This window comes from Copadichromis virginalis, linkage group LG9 (genome assembly GCF_057382275.1).
Source record: "Copadichromis virginalis isolate Kocher_CV1m ecotype Utaka linkage group LG9, C_Virginalis_male_GT1.1, whole genome shotgun sequence".
NCBI classification, from domain to species: Eukaryota; Metazoa; Chordata; class Actinopteri; order Cichliformes; family Cichlidae; genus Copadichromis; species Copadichromis virginalis.
Genome location: NC_140626.1, coordinates 29,520,798 through 29,544,214, shown reverse-complemented (window position 1 = coordinate 29,544,214; position 23,417 = coordinate 29,520,798). Strand labels below are relative to the sequence as shown.

Here is a 23,417-nt window from a genome sequence, read left to right as displayed (position 1 = left end):
ACTCAAGGAGTAAATTATCTGTCTGTCAGACAGTGAGTAAATAAGTCATGCAGTCAGGCAGTAAATAATTGAGTCACTCACTCAGAATTTAGTCAGATCATTAAATAAAGCAATTCGCCAGCAAATTAATCAATCATCAGCAAGCAAATCAGTCAAGAATTAGTCTGAGTGATTCAAGTCAGTCAAATAATGAGTCTTCATCTTGGAATGTAGCTTAACTGTGTCTCCACAGCCAAAAGACAGTGACCACTTAACCTCGGTTCAGCCTGCCGGCCTGTGATAACACTTGGCAAATTAACTCTCAACTCTATGCGTACAGATGGATCTGTGTGTGTGTGTTTGTGTGTGCGTGTGTGTGTGTGTGTGTGTGTAAGAGAAAGAGAGTGAGAATATTAAATAAACAGGTGCTTATATAATGCCTTTCTACTCACTTTTATCCACACTAAAGTACTTTTAGCTGACACACACTCACAATTCAGTCGATGCGTCTCAGGGTTCAGTGCCTTGCTCAAGGATACTTTGATACATGGACAGAAGAAGCCGGGGTTCAATCCACCAACGTCCTGACTGCAGAGAACCAACTCTACCACCTGAGCCCCACCCACCCAGCTCTGTGTGTATTTTAAGCATCGTCATTCGCTGCCTTTGTGAAATCGGAAATACTTGTTGTGTAAAATCATCATTACTCTTTTTGCACGTGACTGCTCCCTTACAATATCCTGTGCTACGTTATTCTAGGATCTCTCTTTTGTCCGTGTTGCTTTGGTGTTTCAATCCTTCCCAGATCTCGACGCCTTGTTAGACATAATATGAGTGAGGGATTTACCGTGAGGCTGTAGGGCCTGCGTGGATATCACTGTGATGCATTGGTCTGGGGAAATCATTCAGTGTAATGTGGAAGAATGTTTGATAAATAGCAAATAAAGAAAAGACGGGAGATGAGAAAAAGATGTTAGGTTCAGACTTTGCTCTAACTTAATTCCACAACTGAAGAAACCAATCTCTTTGCTGTTATAATTTTTCATCTTTTTTACAGTGAAATTTAATAAATTCAAAACAGAACCACAGATCTGCAAAACACTGGACCTCTGATACAAAGTACTGAGTATTTAGTAGCTTTATACTGTAGCTTTACTTAAAATCAGTTGTTTAGAAGCTTTTTTTCCCAAAACAAAAACCACTTGGTCAAATCCAAAAGCACTTTATTGCAAATTGAGTATTTTGGCCTGAGTTTCCTCTGCTGCCAGAGAGGATGTAATGGCGCACTTGAAGATGATTCAACAGTTGAGTTACGCACTAACAGTAGCACTTACTGTTTTCATCTGATCCAGCACCAGTGGGAGACATGCACTTTTATGAATTTTAAAGGGATGCATGAGTCACGTCGGGGAGCCGTTCATTATCGAACCTTGTATACAAAGAAAGTGGTGCGCATTGTCGCTTCCAGCAAAACACGTCATATAGGAGGTACGCACTGAGTCATCCGCGTGAAGATGGTCACTTGATTGAAGTGCACCTCTTTGTGAGTGCTGTGGAGCCAAAGGCTAATCCTCGTCTTTCTGATGGTTGACTTTGTTAAAAATTAACCACATTTCATCTTGTTCATTATTCAGTATTCACCCCTGTGTCCACTTTGATTGTTCTTTACATGAAACATGACCTGTGGGGTATGTCTCAGGGGTTCAGCCTGACTCAGGCGTTACTGATGGGTTTTGTGATGGTCAGTGCGTTTCCTACTTTTTGACTACTGCTCATGTTTGATTCATGCCCACCACCACCTTAGTCAGCACAATCACTCCTCATCTGTTCAATCCCTCAGCTTCTCGTCCTCATCACGTATTTGCTCTGATAACTTTGGATCTCTGATATTGGCTGTGATATTGTCCACAGTCATGTTAATATTTCGCTCCGCGGTGACTTTCTGAATGGAAGATTCAGGAATTATTATCGACATTTGAATGCACGTCATCGAACATTTCTCATTTAAACGATTTCATTCATTCACCTCTCGAGTGTCTCCGTTGTATAAAAGATCCAAGGTTTGATTCCAGTAGGAGACACAAATCTCTTTGGGGTTGTGTTAAGTAAGGCATCCAGTGTAAAGACTCTGCCAAATCAAACATGGGCAGATACGTGCTGTGCAACCCCTTGTGAATAAGGAAGCAGCTGAAAGTAGCTATATCACTTCTCAAGTCTCTTTGAGCTAACTTGCACAAGAACGTTACCTCTGTGGGTGAGCTTAAATTACAAGTATTGTTGGCAGCCTAGATTTTAAATACTTTCATCCCCATCTGTTTCACTTTCTCATAATTCATGTGCTTCCTATCTGACATCTCCTGTACTTCTTAATTACACCCTCTTTCTGTAGCTTCGATCTCACCAGTTCTTTGAATGTCAGTTTTTTAATATGCCAGCCTTTTCCCCAAAATACCAAAAGTCGCCCCTTTTATTGGAATTTCAGCAGTCCTGAAATTAGTGTATGCATCAGAGGATTTGCAATGTGCCCTCTCAAGCTGAAGTTTTATGGAGTTTTTTTTTTTTTTTTATCTATTAAGTAGTTGCATGTGATATTAACTTAAAAAAAAATGTTGTCCACAAAATCCAGTGACTGTCACTCAGACTTGCTTCGAACAAAACTGTGTGAAGATTAAAAGTTAATAAGGATTCCTGTTCCTTTCTTTCATTTTCTCCAGGTAAATATGCAATGAGAGATTTGATCCATCGGTTACCAGGCAGCAGCAGCAGCAACAATAATGCAACCAGCAGTGGGACCTCTGGAACCACAGGCCCTCCCAGCAAGGCCATGTCAGATGACACAGTGACTGCCATCTGTTGCGCACTGCATGAAGTCATCACCAAAAACATGGAAAACGCAAAAGCTCTACGTGATGCCGGTGGCATCGAAAAACTCATTGGCATTGCCCGCAGCAAAGGAGACAAGTGAGTAACTACTAAATTTTAAAAATGAAAATTTACTTCTACCAAAAACCGCTTAGCAGTAAACACCGGTTTATTTTACACTATAAGATCTGCATCATGAAATGCTAAAATACCACATCTTCTACAGCACTTTAGATACACTATTATCTAAAGGACAATATGGGACTTATTGTATAAAATGTCTTTATAAAAACGTCCTTAATCTAAAACCTGAGCACCTGTTTAAATTTCTCTTAGCTGTTTGGGATTAGTTGAACCTGATAAATAGCAAAGATTTCTGAACAGAATACATATAACAATAATAAATAAATAAACTAAAATGATAAATACTTGAATGGAAATGATGTCCTGACATCGGGGGGATAGGTTTAGTTTACAGCATTCTTTAATGTACTGAAGTCCCGTGTAAGAGGCCTGGACATGACATGAAAAAGGCATCCATTTCCCTGAGACGCAAGCACCCTGGGGGAACAACTTCTCTATGAAAAAAAAACCAATGCTGTATTTTTTATTCAACAAATTCAAAAGTTCAGGAGTATAAAATCCTCAGGATGAACTAAGGCCAAAACAACAAACAAACAGAACTAAGCATCAACACAAACTCAGATGACCTGCCTGAAAGTAACAAATGAAAAACAATGGGCTTACCTCTCTAGTTTAGCAAAGCAGGAAAAAACAAATGGCAGCTCACCCCTTCTTACTCCTCTTCTTCTAGACACAGATGTAGCCACTTGAATGACAAAGGAAACAAATGATTCTCTGCAGATGGCGGCCATCTTGGCTCCACACCAGTGTTGGTAAAGTTACTTGAAAAAAGTAATCAGTAACGTAATCAGTAAGTTTTAATCTTTTAACTTTATGCATCAAAGGAGCTTGCAAAGAAAAGCGTCTGGACTTCTTTAAGTTGCTTGAAGACGTTTCACCTCTCATCCGAGAAGCTTCTTCAGTTCTAAGGTCAAATGGTGGAGAGTCCCAGATATAACCTAGTGGGAGTTTCCCCCCACAGAGGGACAATAGGACCCCCTGATGATCCTCTACCTAATCACATGAGCCAAGGTGTGAAAATGGTGTGGGTCCCAATCAGCCAGGGTTTCGGGTGAGCTCATTGTGAAACCTGGCCTCACCTTATCATGCGATTTCCTGAGGTCAGATGTGAGTGGGCGTTAAGGCGTCTGGGGAGGGAACTCAAAACTGGATTATAGATGGCAGACAGTTGGTGTTGTAAACCACCGCCTCTGTTCAAAGATGGTCGCTCACAGTGAAGACACAAAGGATAACTGCTTGCCTTTCCTGGACTGCGCTGTGCACATTGAAGAGAATGGCAACCTCAACATCGAAGTTTACCGGAAGCCCACACACACGGACCAGTACCTCCTCTTTGACTCCCATCACTCTCTGGAACACAAACTTGGAATAATTAGGACCCTACACCACCAGGCAGAACATGTTCCCTCTAAGCCTGAAGGGAAAAAGAAGGAACACACACATGTAAAGGAAGCACTCAAAACATGCGGTTATCCTAATTGGGCGTTCATAAAGTCAGCAAAGAGGCACAGAAAAGAAGACCAGACACCAGTGAGGGAGGATAAGAAAGACAGACGCAACAACATTGTCATCCCCTATGTAGCCGGTGTATCAGAGAAACTCAGGAGAGTTTTCTCCAAGCACGACATCCCGGTGCATTTCAGACCCAGCAACACACTCAGACAAAAACTTGTTCATCCCAAAGACAAAACGCCAAAACACAAACTTAACAATGTGGTGTATGCTGTGTAGTGCAGCGAGGAATGCCCAGACCTCTACATTGGAGAGACCAAACAGCCACTTCACAAGCGTATGGCACAACATAGAAGAGCCACCTCCACAGGACAAGACTCAGCAGTCCATCTGCATCTTAAAGATAAAGGACACTCTTTCCAGGATGCCAATGTTCACATTTTGGACAGAGTGTACAGATGGTTTGAAAGAGGAGTGAAAGAAGCCATCTATGTCCACTGTGAGCGACCATCTTTGAACAGAGGCGGTGGTTTACAACACCAACTGTCTGCCATCTATAATCCAGTTTTGAGATCCCTTCCCAGACGCCTTAACACCCACTCACATCCTGGGCCATCTGACCTCAGGAAATCGCATGATAAGGTGGGGCCAGGTTTCACAATGAGCTCACCCGAAACCCTGGCTGATTGGGACCCACACCCAGTTTCACACCTTGGCTCATGTGATTAGGTAGAGGATCATCAGGGGGTCCTTTGTCCCTCTTTGGGGGGATAACTCCCACTGGGTTTATATCTGGGACTCTCTGCATTTTGACCTTAGAACTGAAGAAGCTTCTCGGATGAGAGGTGAAACGTCTTCAAGCAACTTAAACAAGTCCAGTCGCTTTTCTTTGCCAGCTCCTCTGACTGCAATGACCTGGATGACTGAGAACCTTCACAGACTTTATGCATCAAGCAAAAATTTAATTATATGCAACATTCTCTGACTGGAAGAAATTTGTTTAACATTTAAACCTATTTTCTGCACATTCCAGCACATAAAAGAAAATATTTTTTTGTGTTTACACTCACTCGTTCAAATAGATGCAAGTAAAACACAGCAGAAAATAAATAAAATCAAAGACTAGCGGTCCTGTTGCTCTATTTTCACCTGTAAAGCAGGAGTGGGGTAGGCGGAGGTGTGCCCTGGTGCAGGTGTGCCGCACCAGGGCACACCGCGAGTTTCTCTGTGAATTTCCCATTACGTCGTAGCGCACTCGGTGCTTGCTTGGAAGTTTAGGGGAGGGGGCGGTTTCGCTGTAAAAAGAAGTTTTCTTCCCACGCACAACGGACACTAATGTTTTTGTCACTTTTTATGGAATCAAACTCAAAATAAGGTCAGTACTTCCACACTTTAAACGCTGCACGCTCATACTCTCTCCTGCACTCGATATATTATCCATTGTTGATCTGCACACAGCTGTTGTCACGAACGTCATACTCGCTTACGTCACTGTCATGAGACATTCTAGCAAAAAAATCTCGATTTCAGTAACACAGCATGCTTACGGGAAAGTAACGGTAATCTAATTACAGTTTTTGCAATAGTAATCCCTTACTTTACTCATTACTTGAAAAAAGTAATCAGTTACATGTTTACAAGTAACGCGTTACTGCCCATCTTTGCTCCCCATATAGGACGTGGCCTCGAGGCTGTAGCGATGCCACACCAGTCACAGCCATGCCCCTGTACAGGCTAACTAACATTTTCTTTCCATTAACAATACAAACATCATAAAACGATACAGGAGTTTCACAAAATGAAACAAACTATAATAGCAGTAAACTTGCTGTAACATAAGTATATTAGACTGTATTGAGCAGAATGACATGTGAATTGCAGAAAAGCCCAAATGTAATGTCCCCATATCAAAACTAAGGATCTCAGGAGGTTAAAGACTCTTCTGCCTCTGCTTCTTCCACCACAGAAGTGAATCTTTCGAACCTTTGGCAGAAGATGATGCTGTGCTTTAGACATCTCGGGATTTAGACACTGGCAAAACACAGTTTTTCTTCAATCACAAGAAAGGAGAATAACCAAAAAGTGAAAACTAACTGAATTATGCAAGGTAGACTGTTCAAAGAAAACAGTATATGACAAATACTACCATTAATACTTCATCCTTTGGTAGATGCTTGATTTAAAATGCATTACAGTAGTTTTCTTGAAATGGTTTATCACATGGAAGAAAACAATACTGTAAATATTTTTTTCTATAACATGGTACATTGTTTGATTTGTTCTAATGTTAATATTAATATCTAAAATTTGAATACTGTCATCAAAACATGCAAAAGTAAAAGATTTAGATTGCTCTGCATTCATTTTTTTCCTCAGGTTAACACAACTAGATCTTAATAACAAGTAGCTTAAATCCAAGAAGGCCTCAGTATTTTATTGTTACCTGTCACAACATCATTCAGTCATGATTCAATTTAGGTTGTCATTAACAACCAGCGCCTTAATGTAGCTACACATCCATCATTCATACATAACTGCGTCCGCCTTCCCTATCACCCTTCATCTGCAAAAAAGACAGCTGGAGAACAACAAGCAAGATGCAGCCAATATATATTTCCATGGGAGACTGGGCAGGGTGTTCTGCGTAGCTGCTATGGCAACCAGTAGGTCAGGAGTTGCTATGACACCAGAACGTTATCAGACGGAGGTCAAAGGATGATTTATTGTTATGGTAAGGGACTCGGCCTGTTTAGGGAACTGTGCTCAAGGGCACCATTCCCAAGAGGGATGAGGTACTGAAAGAAACCTCCACAAATGCAAATTTCATGGTGAGTGTAGTTATCTGCTAATAGCCAACATATCTTTATTTTCCTGGGGAAGGTAAGCTGAGAATAAATGTTAATTATCAGCAGTACCAATCATACAATTACACACTGGATTGGGAAAATACCCCTTACACTACAACTGTAAGAAGCACTTAATGGCTGTTTATAAACAGAAACAACTCCCAACTATTCCAAAAACGTCGATAAATGCTGGGTTAAAACCAACATGTCAAACAAATAGCAACATGATTTTTGCAGTCCCCAAATTTCATTTTCATTTTCTGAAGATTTGCATGTTGCATCTTGCAGCGACTTTTAATAAACCTGTGCTTTTCCTGCTCTTACATGTCAAAATGTCGGCTGTGTAATCATAATCTAGTAATGATCAAAATCATTTTACGATGCTGTTTAAATACCAGTACTCCCAGCGTTCGCTGAAGACTCTTTGCTGTAAAAAAAACAAAACAAAAAAACCACTGGAATTTAAATATTTTTTTCATGATCTAACATCGAGGTTCTGCAAGCTGTTTCCTGGGAATCACTGTAGTCATGTGTAACTAATGCTAATGCAGTGGTTTACTGGTGATACCATTACTACATTGTTCAGTCGTCCAAACTCTTCTTGCTCTTTTTAGTGTGAAATTGTAAAACTCAGAGTGAAGCTTGTTTTGACAACGATTTTTGTTTTGGGCAAATTGAAAATGAACATCCTTCTGCTTCCCGCTGGAGCCATTAGGAGGGCAGGCCTTATGAACTGACTCTGACTAGAGTCATTTGTCATCTGAGTGGCAGAGGTGGGACCATTAGCATGGTAGAGTGGGTCATTTCAAACTCATCTGAAAACTGTTTGCGTGCAATGAAACTTTTTCTCTGTTGAAAAGAGCAATGGCGTTCTTATTCTTAAAGCTTTCACAAGTGCTCCTGGCCTGCACACATTTTGTGCAGCTGGTAAAAAATAAGGGACAGCATGACTATGATGTGAAGTCAATTTGAAATAATCCTTCTCTCTCTGTCTCTATGCAGACACTCAGCAAAGGTGGTAAAGGCAGCTTCTCAAGTCCTCAGCAGTATGTGGCAGTACAGAGACCTGCGCTCTCTCTACAAGAAGGTAGGTGTCATTGAGAATAAGTACAGGTGCTTTTGTGGTGTGTTCATGATTTACAGAAAAGTAAAGTATACTTTAGATAACCTTATATCCTGTTATCATAGAAGTACAGCAAGTACAGACAAAATAATGTATTTGTGGAGTTAGCTGATTTGACATTGTTCAAGCATACTGTTAATATTTATTTAAAATATTGCAGTGGATGCAATAGGATGCACAAAAAAATGAAATGTGCAAATGTTCACAGTGTTAAGTGTAAGAAACCGTGCAGAGTGCAAGGATTTAAGTCTAGAAGAAATGTGTGTTATTATAGGTGTGCAGGTGTGTATGAGAGAGGAGGGGGACCAGGTGCAGAAAGAAAAAAGTTATTTAGGCAGAGGAGAAACATTTGCATCCATGGTGGGGTGGATCAGCCCTGATCTTTCCCATCTGCCTTGCGGTCCTGAAAGTGTGCAGGTCCCGAAGCGATGACAGATTCCACCTAATTACCTTCTAAGCAGAACGATGCACTGGAGTCTGCCTTTGTCCTTGGTATTGGCAATGTTGTGGTGCCAAAGGAGGTGAAAAATGGTCTTGGACTTATTCTGTAGACATTTTTTTCCAGCAGGTTAAACTTCTTCTGTTGTTGCATGAATTAAATCTGAGAGCGTGACAGGGAGCTGATCTTTAGCTCTTCATAAATCCCTGGGTGGCGATGGTCCCAGGAAGCTGGGGGACAACTGTGGATTCATGCAGAATGATGGGGACAGTTGGGAAGTTCTTGAAATCTGCAACTATGTCCATGATGAGCACTGAGCTCTACACCAGGTCATCTTCAAACTTCACGAGCTTTAGCATTCAGGAGCAGACTGGTGACCCTGCAGTTATAAAGGTGCAGCTGTGTAGAGCAGAGGGTAGTGATGCATTACCTGCATCCCATTAATCATCTCCCAGCTAGCCAAACAAGGAAACTAGTTATTTTCAATTTAGTCAGTTACATGTGAGTTATGTGAAACAATTTTGTAGCATTAAGCAGGCATGCTTTAAATAAATACAAATGGACCCCAGAATTGGCACAGTGACAACTTATTCTGCTAATTTGTGCCTGACAACAATAAAGAGAATCATTATTATTATCATCATTAATCTTTATTATTTTTCTCATTAGTGCTGTAATATTTCAGTCACCTTCAACCCATCTGCTTTTAATCAAAATGGCAATGTTTAGATTCCCACCCACACATTAATTCTGGTGCTCACATCACTAGTAGAGAGGAAAGAACGCCACCTTAGGAGGAACCTGTGATGATCTGTGTTTTCCCAGCTTCATGTGCTCTGTGGTGTCAGGCACACTCAGCAGGGACAGCTTGTTATGCAGTGGAGCAGGATGATGGTAATTAAAAACTGAGCTGAACTCCACGGACAGGACCCTGGCGTGGATTCACCGGGTGAAGGTGCTGAACAATGAAGTGTAGGGTCACATTGTATTTTAATGGGTTGGTAGTCATCATGTCCCGTGGTCTCTGTTTTTTGTTTTGTTTTGTTTGTTTGTTCGGTTTGTTTGTTTGTTTTTTTTGGGGGGGGGAACAATTGTGCAGGCCTTGAAACAGGTTGACACATGAATTGTCTCTAGTAAGGTATAAAGACCTCTTTAAGTTGGATGGAGACATGGAGTCGGGCCCAGCTGCTTTGTGGGGGTTTGTCTCTTGAAGAGTCTGTTAACATCTCTCTCCAGGAAAAGATGTCTCTTTCTCTCCAGGAAAGAGACAAGCATGTGTTAGGGGAGGAGAGGACTGCTGTGTGGTAGGCAGCTGTGGAGAGGCCCACGACCTGTTTTAGTGGGAAAGGTAGAGCTGGTGGGCTAGCGCTGATGGATGGTTTAGAGGGGAACGTGTCAGGCACGTCCCATCATTCAGGTCTTCGGCTGGGTGCAAGCTGTTAGTGGAATGTGAGGCTTTAAGCTTGCAGCTTGTGATCTGTCTCAATTCTTTTCAGACAGAAGCAGAGTTTTGCCGATAATAGCCATTTAACTTCTTGCACAGCTGCACCATCTCAGCCCTCATCCTGAACACTTGTCTTGCAGACATAGAGTGTCGCTCTCCTGTTCTAAGCTTAGCCTGGTCCTATATCCAACCATATATTGCCAATGCTCCCCATAAGTGACCACTGTCAGTCAGCTGTTTGTTTAGTTAATAATTGCAAAAGATTTATTCGTAACAGGGAACAAATTTTAATAAACCCGAACTCTTGATCACTACAGTGAGGAGATCTAGTGGTGTGTGTGTTATGCTTTGGGAAATAGTCTTTTCCAGGATGGTAATACTTATACTTATCCAGGGAGTTTTGGGCCAACATGTTAATGAACATTCCCACGAACTGACACACAAAAAGTCATTGTGGCTATTTACTTTTTTGTTGACACCGAGGACTGTTAATGTCCTAATGCTGTGAGTTATGTACGTCCAAATTGCTCATAGTTTTAAATTATGAATGACGGGATCGTTATCCAAAAACCATATATTGAAATGTGTTTGTTTGTTTCTCTAATACACTCCCAGAGACTTAAGAAATCAATTCTACGTGACTTCATATTGTTTTGTTTTTCTCTTTGGTTTAATAATCAGTCTAAGTGGAGACTATATTAATTGTGTGCTGGTTGTATTCAGAAGCTTGACTCTGTCAGTGCACCAATGTGACTTACAGATAATGGACTTGCACATGGATAAGATTAAAGGTATTTTGTAGGTAATTGAGCAAAGTAGCTGTCCTTCTAAACAGACTCAAGGTTGCCATATTTATTCAACAATGTTTGTCTTGGTCTTTGCATGTTTGTCTTTAGGAGTGTGACGCTGTAGGTGTCTCTTTATAAATGTAAAGATTTTACGTGTGCATGTATTTGTGTAGCCAAGTGCTGAAGTGTGTGGATCCCTCGGGAAATGTTTTTGCAGAGGAAGTTGGCTCATGATTAGTCAGCTTTTTTGTGGGGTGTTCATATCTGCGTGCGTTAGTCTGTGTGAATTCCCTTTCAGGTAGATACGTCCCAAAAAATGATAGGATTTTCAGCTGGACTCCGACACAACTGAGCAACAGCATTTATACAGAACAAAAGGATATTTTCTGTTAGACTCTAGTCTAGTGTGTTTTTGTTTGTGTTCTTTGAAGCTACACACTCACACACAAACACACACAACATCAATGTCATTTAGATCATCTTGCGCGCTGAATGGTGTTAATGCCGTTAGTGCAGCAGTTAATTTGCAGCTCAAATGAAGAAAAAGGAAAATTTGATTATTGTTGTGTTTGTGTAACTCTTGAAGACACAGAGTTTTGTTTGCGACAAATGCGATTAAAACCCACTATCTCCTTCTCTAGCTTTTTTTGTTTGAAATGGAAAAGTCCAGCACACTCTTGAAACTTGATTAAAAGTAATAACAGATGTTCTGTTCCTTTCACTTGTCAGTAATGAGTGTTGTTGAGTGGATATCTGCCACCAAGGTTATCTGCCATTGAGCACAATAAAGCTTTAGAGGCGTAATCAGCGAGTTTCAGTTCACTGTGAGAAATTTTAAGTTACTCATTCCACGGAGGTGTCCTTGGCTTTGAATGCGTCTTTTTCATCTTTTGCAAAAAGAAAAGAATGAAGCAGATGATGTATTTCAGCTGCTGAAGGCAAATGTATGTTTTCTTCCATTTCATACGTAAATACTTACCTATGTTTATATGGTAAAGGCTTTTTGGGGGTTGGCAGGGTTATTAAAGTGCTGCACATCATTTGCATCAGTAGGAGTTAGATTTTATACAGTCCTGGGTTCAGTTTTTACGCATTAACCACATATATGTTTTACATATGAATATATATGATAAAAATTATTTTACCGGTGGATTAGAACCTGTTAAAAATCTCACCGAATGTGAAAGTCCTGAAATATGCAAACATACATGAATCAGAATCAGAATACTTTATTGATCCCTAGGGGAAATTATTTTTCATTACAGTGCTCCATTATAAACAAACATTAACAAAGACAGACAATACACTAACTAAGAATAGCACAAGATATACATGCAAATATATACATAAAAGTCACTTATTAATAAATAGCTGAAAAAGGAAGAGCATGTGCAAGAAGGGTGTAGCTGTTGCAGTAAACAGTGTGTTAGATGGAGGAGCTGTACAGGCAGGAATGATTTCCTGTGTCGTTCAGTGGTGCTTTTCGGTAATCTCAGTCTCTCACTGAACGAGCTCCTGTGACTGACCAGCATGTCATGGAGTGGGTGGGAGGTGTTATCCAACATTGTCTTTATCTTGGACAACATCGGCCTCTCCGACACCACCTCCATCCCCACAACATTACTGACCTTACAGATCAGTTTATCGAGTCTGTTGGCATTTGCGACCCTCAGCCTGCTCCCCCAGCATACAACAGCATAGAGGATCGCACTGGCCACAACAGACTCATAGAAAATCCTCAGCATTTTCTGGCAGATGTTGAAGGACCTCAGTCGCCTCAAAAAATAGAGATGACTCTGGCCCTTCCTGTAAAGTGCTGTGATGTTTTTAGCCCAGTCCAGTTTATTGTCAATGTGTACTCCAAGGTATTTATAGTCCTCCACAACGATAGATACATTGTAGGATACATCATATAAGGTAACAACAGAGTTTGAACAGTTCTAATGAACTTTAAAGCTGAAATTTTGTATGACTACCCTAATTCTTCAACACAGCATGAACTCTCTTAGGCAGCTTTCATGTAATTTCTTTAAATTGTCTTAAGAATAGTTCTCCAGACCTCCTGAAGGGCCTTCACATTCCTTCAGTAATCTTGTGGTTCAGGCTCTTAGGATGATAATGTTCCACTGTGTGTGTGGTTTTGTTTTGTTTTCTGTTTTTTAAATCCTGCATGTTTTTCCTTCACTGGAACCGTTTGGAATCACTGTCATGCTGAAAAATGAAGCCACTGCTAATCAGATGCTTACCAGCTGGTATTGCATGGTAGATCAAAATCTGACCTTTTGTTTGTTTATAATTCCATCACTTTTGATAAGATCTCCAACACCGCTGTCTGAGATTCAGCCCCAAACCATGACAGGCCCTCCACCATGTGTTACAAACGGCCGTAGACACTCACTCTCTCCTTAATTCCTCCGTAGAAAATGATGACGATTTGAACCAACATTTCAAAAATCTGTTGCTATTGATTTTCAGTTTATGCTTGAATGATTCTTAGGTCAGTGTTAAGTGGTTCAGTAAATTTAAAAAAAAGCACATTACTCTAGGAAAGGTCAGGTACAAAAACTGGACTGAATGTGAGTGGAAAAAGAAGCCAATCCAAAGAAAAACTTTGACAGACCTTCAAGCAGCCTATTGAACTATTGCTCAGAACCGCTTTAAAAAATGTACTAATGGAAGGAAGATATAAAGAAATAAGGTGTAGCTCAAGACTTCTGTACAGTGCTGAATATGACCCAGTATGCAACCCTGCAACTCGCTTCTTTGATTGTTTTGTCATGGACTCCCTTTCCGAGGGTTGGGGTCTTAAGACATCTTGTTGTTGCACAAGTAACTTCAGGACAGGCTGCCCCATGGCATCAGTGTGTTCTTGCTTCATCCTGACAACTGTGTCGCTCTCTTCATTCGTCATCCTCTCAGCCCTCAGTATTACACAGAGCAGTATCCCCATGTGGCCCATTGGAGCCTCATCTGCTTCACACTTCTGTAATCATTGCCACTGGATATCATTACAGTCGACTGGATGGCATAACACTCCGATGATCAGAAATGAAGGGCAGTAGCTTTACGCAGCGCTCAGATCCAACAAAGGTTGCTACAGTTTTTTTTTCTTTTTAATCCCCAACCATCTTGGCTCCTCTAGTTGTTTGTTTCATTTTGTTTTGTTTTTTTCACACAGATTTAATAAGGAGACTTAACTTAATTAATGTGGTTGATTAAACGGGCGAGGAAACAATCTTAAAAGGCAAGTATAAAATATTAAAAAGGCATCATCTGTGCTTTGTCCTGATTTATAATCTCCAGTTTTATCCCGTCTTAACTCTTCTAATCTGGGACTGATCAGCGTCGTCTAATACAGTTAAAATGTTGCATTTAATCAACTTTGATTAAATGCAACAAACCAGTTTCAAACCTGTAACCTGTACTTTTAGATGGTTTGGTTAGTCAAGCTCCTGTATTATTCTGTTTACAGTCACTCTAAAAGAGCGATAGACACCATACCTCACTGTTTACTTCATAAATTGCCTGGCTCCTGACAAAGCAGTCTAATTTTGTAACTGTGGAAATTGTTGTGTTAGACGATGCCTACTGACTTTATCACCAGAGTGCAGAACTCAGAATAAGTAACTTTATTGCAAGTATCCCTGTGTGACATATTAGGTCATGGGTGTTAGGTGCAGCAGAAATCCTGTTAGCCTCCAATCCAAACATGGATTAGCATATAGTTTATATGAGAGTGGAGTAGGATGTCTCTGCACAGTGTTTGTGAGCAAAAGCAAAGTACTGAGAAAGACACAGGCGAAAGAAAGAGTGAGTAAAAGTGAGGTGAATTCATACCTTTTTTTTTGTAGTTCAAAAATAAGCACACTGGAGTTTGTGGGTCTGGGAAGAAGAGAGAAGTGTAGGGTCAATAATGAGTCGGTTTGAGCTGTGTTGCCAAAGAGTTTCTTGCTTTGAAGTCTTGAAGTAATGAGAGCATTTTCAAACACACTTTCAAACTGTGTTCAAGTTATGGGTGTGGGTAAACGTATATGTTTGTGCGAGCGTGTGTCTTTGAAATTGTGTGTTTTTGTCAAAACGCGGTAAGAAGAGTTAATCACTTCCTACAGCAGTGCCATGGGAGCAGGGTCGGCTACGAGAGAGAGAGAAAGAAAAGAGAATTGCAACGGAGTGGGGGGGTGCAGGGCTGCCCCGCAGTGTTTGAGCACAGTAAAGCGAAATGCTGCAAGCCTATGAATAAACAGTAACTCAATATGAATACAGCATCTGAGATGATTTGAAAGATCAGTCATTAATAAACCAAAGCCAAAATCTGTTTGTACCAACACTAGCACTGACTTGAGGATAAATCATGTATAATACTCTCCAGAGTGCAGTAAAACTCTACTTTTACCAGAGTTTATTTGGACTATTTGACAGGATGTGTCCTCATTCGGTGTGTGTGTTTGTGTTGCTGCGCATGTAGCGTTTCATCTACAGTTCTTGGAGTGTAGCCACAGGTCATCTTTTAAGTAAACAACAAATGTGCAGCACTGTTCAACTGGGGATTTCCAGAGAAAGCAAGCGACTGAAACATGGTCACTTTGTAAATAAACCCATTCTTAATAGGACCGGAGAGATCAAATTCTGACTCATTTACACAAACATATACACCCTTCTGTTTCTGGCACAAAGACACACAGACACACAAGGTAAATTCTAAATTTCATATTCACACTGTTACACTTTGTTATGTCCCTGTTCAGTGCACAACTTCTGCTGGGTTGCTGTGCCTCATTTCTTGATAAATGATCTGTCTAGGGTACTTAATCAGACATGTTCTCTCTCTCTCTCTCCCACACACACACACACACACACACACACACACACACACACACACACACACACACACACACACACACACAGGCATGCCCACATATCACATATAAATATCGCAAACACGCACAAATCACCAAGGCAGATGCACACATGTTTGACAGATTGAGTTCAGGGTCAGAGAGATGCTGTGTTTGTTACACGTGTGACAGTTTTACAATATGCTCCGGGGATGTGTAATTCACTATGTGGATGTGATGTGACGTAAGTGAGAAGTGATGTAAATGAAGTGTGTGTGTGTGTGTGTGTGTAAGGTCAGTGATTGCTCAGCCTAGTCTTGTGCATGATCAGTGAGCCCCGAATGTTCAGGATGTTACTGCAAATAAAATGAATTAATCTGATAGAGAGCTCTAAGGGTTCCACTCCACTACTTTTATTTTGAAAAAATGAAATCATCCACTGCTATACTTGTGGAAAGATCAACTACACAACTGAGAAAGACAGAGAGAAGGAGGTGGATATTTAAAAACATCATTGAATATCAAACAAGCTCAGGCCTCAGAAGCTGACTCTGTTTCATCTGATTTTTCCCACAGTCAGACACAGACAGGGAGAGAAACACAGAAAGGAGATGGAGGGATGTTAAGATAGCCTTTACCCTCAGACAGCCTAACAACAGTATTTTGGGAAGATAGGGAGGCAGAGTTGCAGCACTCGCAACATTCTGGGCTCTTTGCAATCAATGCAACCATAGTATAAAGGTCAGCTGCTAAATCAGCAACACCACCAGTAACCAGTATGAGGGATGCAAAGGTCGAGGGGCACATTGCTCCTGAGAGGACAGATGGCTCAAGAGGGAGGTGGTGATAATTGCAAATATTAAAATTGGAGCTTGAAATGAGTGAGAAAGAGGCATGGATTAAAGGACTGAAAACGTTCAATGTTCAGTGGTTGATGTGACCGGAGGGCCCCCTCCACTCGTCGTGTGTAACGTTTTACAATTTCACAAAGTGCCGCCATACCCACGCGCACACTCTCTTCATTTGTTGGGGCAATAATCACTTTTTACCTCTCAGTCCTGCGACCTTCAGCTAACCATCCAGTGATGCTGAGAGCAACAGGCAGACCGGTTGCCTGGCAACCAATCCTCTTTTTTTTTCTCCTCTCATTCTTACAGTAGGAGTTGAAAAGGGGTGCTTGGAGTATAGAGCTTGTGAGAGAGAAAGACAAGGTGGGTGGAAAAGAGAAGAAAAAACAAGTATGTTGAGGAGAATAGGTGAGAGCCAGAAAGACCAGGAATGATAAATGTGAATGTAAGTGTGAAGTTTCACAGCACACGCTGACACGAAACAAACGCTGGACCATGGATACAGGGTACAGAATAAATACCGTCCAGACCTTCAGACACTGTGTGATTTGGTCCTTGATTAAATTTTAATCTGGGTTTAATATTTATTGGTTATACACAGCACAAACTAATCCTCTACCAATCGATAATAAAAAATCACAAATTTTTTTATTTATTTACATATGAAATTCTTCTTACAAAGTATCGAATTTGTCTGCCTTATATAAGGAGAATTGCGAGTCTGACTATTTCAGACCATAAATATTCGAAAGTCAATGAAAAGCTTGAAGAGGTTCATACAGAATATAAAGTAAAGTCAGTGCAGAAAATAATGATTTAATCTTTTACTCTTAAGGGAACGAGTGGAATAAAATTATGGCAAAATATAAAGTTATTACTCTATGTAGAAAGACACCAAATGTGAATACACCCATACATTTTTGTATATGTTATATTCTTTATCTCTGATTTCAGTCATTGTTGTAAAGTTTGACTATGGCTCATTTTGCTTGGGGAAGCCCTTAAGCCACCACCCCCTGCCCCAATCATTCCTGGGCCCCATTTCTGAGCTACATCTCCAGGCAGCACTCTTTGTACATCACTCTGTAAAATACATTTATCGTTCAATATTCAGTGACTCTGTTCATTTGAGCAGCATGACAGTTTGACAGCAGGCATTCCAATGTACCATAAGGAGGTAACATTGGATGTAATGAGATTTGTTGGGATGGGGGGAGGTGGGAAGGTGCAACGTGAATGTGAAACAAGGTGAGTGAGAATACTGAAGGGATGGTGGATAAATAGATGAAGTGAATATGAGGGTGGGAGGAATGGTGGAGACTAGAAATCAGCTACCTTTGAACTGCTGTGTGTCAGAGGATCCAGCTTTCTATTAGTTCTCAGCACTCTGCCAGGAAATGAGAGTCAAGGGAGGACATGGGACTGCGTTCAATCCAGTCTAGTTCTTGCTTTCTCTGGCTGGTGTCTGTACTTCTCCATCCGTACCTCTCCTCCGTGTTACCTCTCCCCTCCTCACGCTATCTTTGCTCTGCTGTCATTACTCTCTCTGGCAATCTCCCACCTCCTCCTCCTCCTCGCTCATTACTTTTTGCCATCTTTTGTCTCCCTCAGCTAGTCCTCTGTCTATCTCACCTTCTTCTCTTTCTGCCCCATCTCCTTCGTCTCTCATTCTCCTCCTCTCCGTGTCCTCCTCTCCAGCATCATTGCAACTGGAGTGATTCACCTCTCCTATGTACTCTCAGTCATCACTTTTTCACCAGTTTCCCACTGCTCAGCTTAGGCCCCCAGACAGTAACGCTATGATGGAACATGCCTCCGATATCTTTTATTATCTGCTTGTGCTTTGCTTTTAGAGGTACCCAATTATCTTAATGCTAAATTGAATTTGGTTCCAGCTCTGTGATTGTTGTTGACTCTCATAATCCATTTTTATGAAAAGGGCTTTGCTCCAATGACTACTAAACTAATGCTGATACAAAGTCATTTGCTTGGCAGTAATTATGCTTGGAGTTGTTAGTTGTATTAATTTTTCTACGAAGGGAGTGGGTTATTTACTAAGCTCAGAATTGAGGCAAGCGTGTTAATTTGTTGCATGCGCATGGCTGTAAGCTCACTTGTACATGCAGTGTGTTTGTCAGTGTCCACCAGTGTCCAGAATAATGTTTCAATTACCTACTACACGATAATAATCTCAATAAGGACAATATTTAAATACAGTTGGCTCTGTAAATGTATTTACAGAGATTTTTCTTTTAGTGAATCAATTTGAACAATTTCAGCAAGTCACAAATTATTGATTTTTCTTTTTTTGGCCTGTCAAAAATATCAAAAAAACAAACTTGTTTTCTCTTGAACATTTCACAGTCAGTGTGACCCTTTTTCTTTCTGCTAGATCGCTGGATCGTGGTCACGTTAGTTTGTGTTTCTTCCGCTTGTTACTCGTTGCTCCTAATATTGTCACGGCTGGCGGAGGGAGCCGTGTGGTGTGGAGGAAAAGGAGGACCCAAAATGCAGCAAACTGATGATACGAGTGACGTTTTATTTACAGGGTGGTAGTGGCAAAAACAGGCAATGAAGCACGAGTAATTACAAACGGAAACCTAAACTGGGAGAAACTAAGTGACAAACCTGGGACCATACAAAGGGGTGCGGGGCAGAGAGACGCAGAGACAGGAACACCATAGAACGCAGATGAATGTAGATTAACGCAGTGATACATGGATGAACGCAGACGAGCCGACAACGAACACAGACCGACACCCACTAAATATACACACACACACACACACACACACACACACACAAGGTAATCAGGTAATCACACACAGGAGGGAAGAACAGCTGAACCTAATACACCTGGGGACCGGAGGAGACAAGCTGAACACAATAACAACAGACACAGACCTTCAGAACAGAACAGGAAATCCAGAACACGAGCCTTCAAAATAAAACAGGAAACAGACTGATGTACAACACAACACGGGGACATGAACAGAGCACCAAGGACAGACACAGGTAGGGCTGACAATACACCAAACTTCAGGTTAACCCTAACTAATACAGATCAGAAAAAACGCAAAACGCTGGGTCAACGACCCAGGACCATGACAAATATAGTCCTCAAACCACTCTGTGCTTTTAAAGTGTTACTTGTATGAGTACATGGAGGGGTTTATTTCTAAAGCACATCAGTAAAAATGTAATTCAGACATGCTGTGTCATATAGCCGTTGTTGAAGTGCCACTTCCTGCTGCGTGGTAATCAAACTGGCGCTGTTGTATCGCTAACTCTAATAACAGTTCTTATCCTTTCATCCACTAGAAGCTGCAAATCTGTTTGGGCCTTTCAGAGTTTAAGACTAATGGATCATCATTCTTTGGTGCATTACAAAAATACATATTCCTAAAAGATCAGTCTTTTACATGGTGACATTGTATCGTGTAATAGGAGGTTTTGATGATTGATCAGTAAAAAAATCTAATAATTCTAATATCTGACAGACTGGTGTGGACATCATAGGTCTCCTGTGATAAAGAGAGAGCTGAGTTTGAGAGTGAAGCTGTAGCTTTACCGCTCAATCTATGTTCCCACCTAAGGCCACAAGCTCTGGGTAATGACCAAAAGAAGGAGTTTGTGGATGTAGGCAACCAAAAATGGCTTACTTTGGGTGACGATATGAGCTCAGACATCATTAGAGACTCAAAAGAGAGCTGGTGCTACTGAAAGGAGCCAGTTGAGGTAACATCTGGCTAGGATGCCTCCTTGGCAGTCTAAGCTGCTGCCCCTGCAACCTGTACCCAGACAAGCGGCAGAAAGTGGATTGATGGATGGATGATTTTAAAAAATCTTCGTTTTTAAAATATGTAATTGCTATAATAATTGATGACAGTAAGATTATGTATTTGTGCAGTTACTTATCACAGGTGATAACAAGCTTCTTCCTTGTTTTGTTTTACAGGATGGCTACTCCCAGTATCACTTTGTGGGCTCTGCCTCAACAATAGAAAGAGACCGGCAGAGGCCCTATTCTTCCTCGCGAACTCCCTCGGTCTCTCCTGTCAGGACATCTCCAAATAACCGCTCTGGTGAGAAACCCGTGGCACTCCCTATACAGATGCTATGCATACGTGTTTTCATTCATTCTTGTGTATCTCTTAACAGCCAAGATTAAGACCTCATATGTAAAAAATGTTTCACTTAGTTGTGTGGTTAGTTAAATATCTCATGGCCAAACAGGGTATGGGTCTTGTGATGGTGCACATCATCAAACTGAAAAAATCTTTGTTTTCTGAAACAAAAAAATACTGAAATACAGTTTGTTTTGTTTCTTTTTGTCTTTCTTTTATCACAGGCAGTCAGCTAAATAATTGGGGAAACAATATTCAAGCCAAGGTTATAGCAAATAATATTTTATTAATAATTTTATTTTCTTTATTTCTTTAAGCCTGCAAGCTGCACTTGAATTTTTAAGAAAGCAGTCAGCATCTTTTCCAGTTGGTATAAATTGTCTTTAAAGACTTGGTATGATTATCAAAATAAGGCAGGATTTTGTTTGTAAAAACAAGCATATATTAAAATTTAAGGCTTTACTGAATTTTACTCTTTTGACAAGTGGTTACAGAAAATCAGTTGAATAAAGGGTTACATCTGTGGTACAGTACACAGAGAATCTAATTTAGACATTAGTCATCTACATTAACATTTGCGGATGTGATCAGTCATTATACCACCGCTAAATAGCTCATAGCATTACAGGCTTATGCTACAAAATATGATTATCATTAGCCCATAGCTTGAGCCCACTGGCCTTCATGCTTTGCAAAGGGCACATTAGCATTAGCTGTTAGCATCGGTGGTTCAAGAGCCTTTAGCTGTTCTTTCACCACACTGGGCTTAGCAAGCTGATGAGGCAGAAAAGTACTTTTCCTTCCTCCTGGCTTAGAGAGGTCTTCAAGGACCCTGCTAAGAGAGGAAGACAGTGGGAGTGAGAGAGAGAAATAAAATGTGTGTTTTTGTGTGTGAGGAGGAAAAGAAGGAGGGATGAGATAAACACGGAGGGAGATAGAGAGAGAAAAAGCAAGAAGGCAAGAAGAATTAGGGATTGAGGGATGGTTAATGCAGGGAGGAGGAAGTGAAGAAGGCTGGGGATTTGACTTTAGCCAGCGACATTGAAAATAAGAAGTTTTGAGATTATAGTGCATAGAGAAATTTGTGGATGTCTGTTGTACAGTGGATCAGCAGGGGTAAATTGAGCCATGACTCCCATCTTTCTCTTCTGCTCCTCCTCTGTCTACACACAATGCCTCCCCCTTTGCCTTTGAGCTTGTCCACCCCTTCTCATTCACCCGTTTCACTCTCCTCCTCCTCTTTGCCGTAATCCTGCTTTCTTCTCACCTCTCCCTCTGATCTCTCACTCTTTACAGGCCACCTCAGTGTGCTCTCAAACACAGAGACACACACTAACACACACCCACATGCTCCTATATCTCTCCTCTGCATACACTCCAGACTGCAGTCCGACTCCTTAGAGATGGATCAAAGCAGAAGGAGTAATGATGGTATGCAAGTACGCTGGGAGAAGAGGAGTGAAAGAGTTGATGTGAGAAGAGAGTAGTACGACTATGAAAGAGAAGGGGAGGTTAGAGGCTGCAAGAGAAGGAGAGAGAGACCTTTGCATGTGTCATGGCCCCCACAGGGTCCTGCTGTGTTCTGCACTGATAGAATTTGTCTGTCATATCGAGCATTTACAAGCCAGGTCCCCTAGGTAACCAGCAGCGATGGCACTGTCTCTGGAGGTTTCTGTAAAAGGTTTGATCTGCTACTTTAATGGAATCTGCTACAGAGGTATTGGATGATAAAATTAAAAATGAAATGTGTTAAAACATTATAAAAACGTGGCTCACCACAGCCAAAGTGATTATGTTTATGTGCCTTCTTCACAGCCGTTTCTGTGCTTGCGCGTGTACGTGTGTAATACAATGTCTTGTCAAAATGCAGAAAAGGCTGGGGAACAGATAAGAGGGTACAATGCGCCTTTGCTTTTTATGTCAAACATTGAACAGCCGAGATGAAAAACGGGCATCCTTTAGTATTCAAATAGATGAATTTTAATTCAATGGCTCTCCAAAAATCACTTTAAAAGCCTTTATTTCATTTGCTAGTCATATTCACAAGTGTTTTCATCCCTAGGTTGCTCTTCTCTAACCTTTAATCGTGGTATAGAACAACCAAAGAGAACAAAGACAATTATGCACTAATTTTTGGAATAGGCTACATCTGCTTTTCTTTTTATTCAGAAGCATGAAAAGCGTTTCTACCCGATGGCTCATTGGACTGAGAATGGTGACTTCCACATGTGTGTGTGTGTGTCTGTGTGTGCTGCATATTTGCATGTGTAACAGATATTAAATAAATGTCAAAACTAGTGTGAGCATGTCAAAAAAGCTTATTTTTAGAATGTACTCACATTTCCTGGAGTATACTGTATGTGTGTACAACCCAGTATCCCAGCAAAGCGTGAAATGAACAGAGTGGAGCGGCGTGTCTATTACACGCTTTGCCGTGATACTGGGTTGGTATGTAAACATTGAGTTAGTTATAAGAATCTTTATATAGGCAATCTGAAACAGGTGGGCAGGATTATGGCAGTCCAGTGTT

The 23,417-nt window shown here is 40.9% G+C and overlaps 1 protein-coding gene across 1 annotated transcript in view; it reads left to right on the top strand.

The window, feature by feature from the left end:
• The window catches only part of ctnnd2a (catenin (cadherin-associated protein), delta 2a), a 272,153-nt gene that overhangs the window by 241,508 nt on the left and 7,228 nt on the right, over positions 1 to 23,417 (top strand). The window contains exons 20-22 of the mRNA XM_085468656.1: positions 2,694 to 2,940; positions 8,286 to 8,370; positions 20,719 to 20,845. Of these exons, the coding sequence (XP_085324782.1) occupies positions 2,694 to 2,940; positions 8,286 to 8,370; positions 20,719 to 20,845 (459 nt within the window). The remainder of the gene's footprint in view (positions 1 to 2,693; positions 2,941 to 8,285; positions 8,371 to 20,718; positions 20,846 to 23,417) is intronic.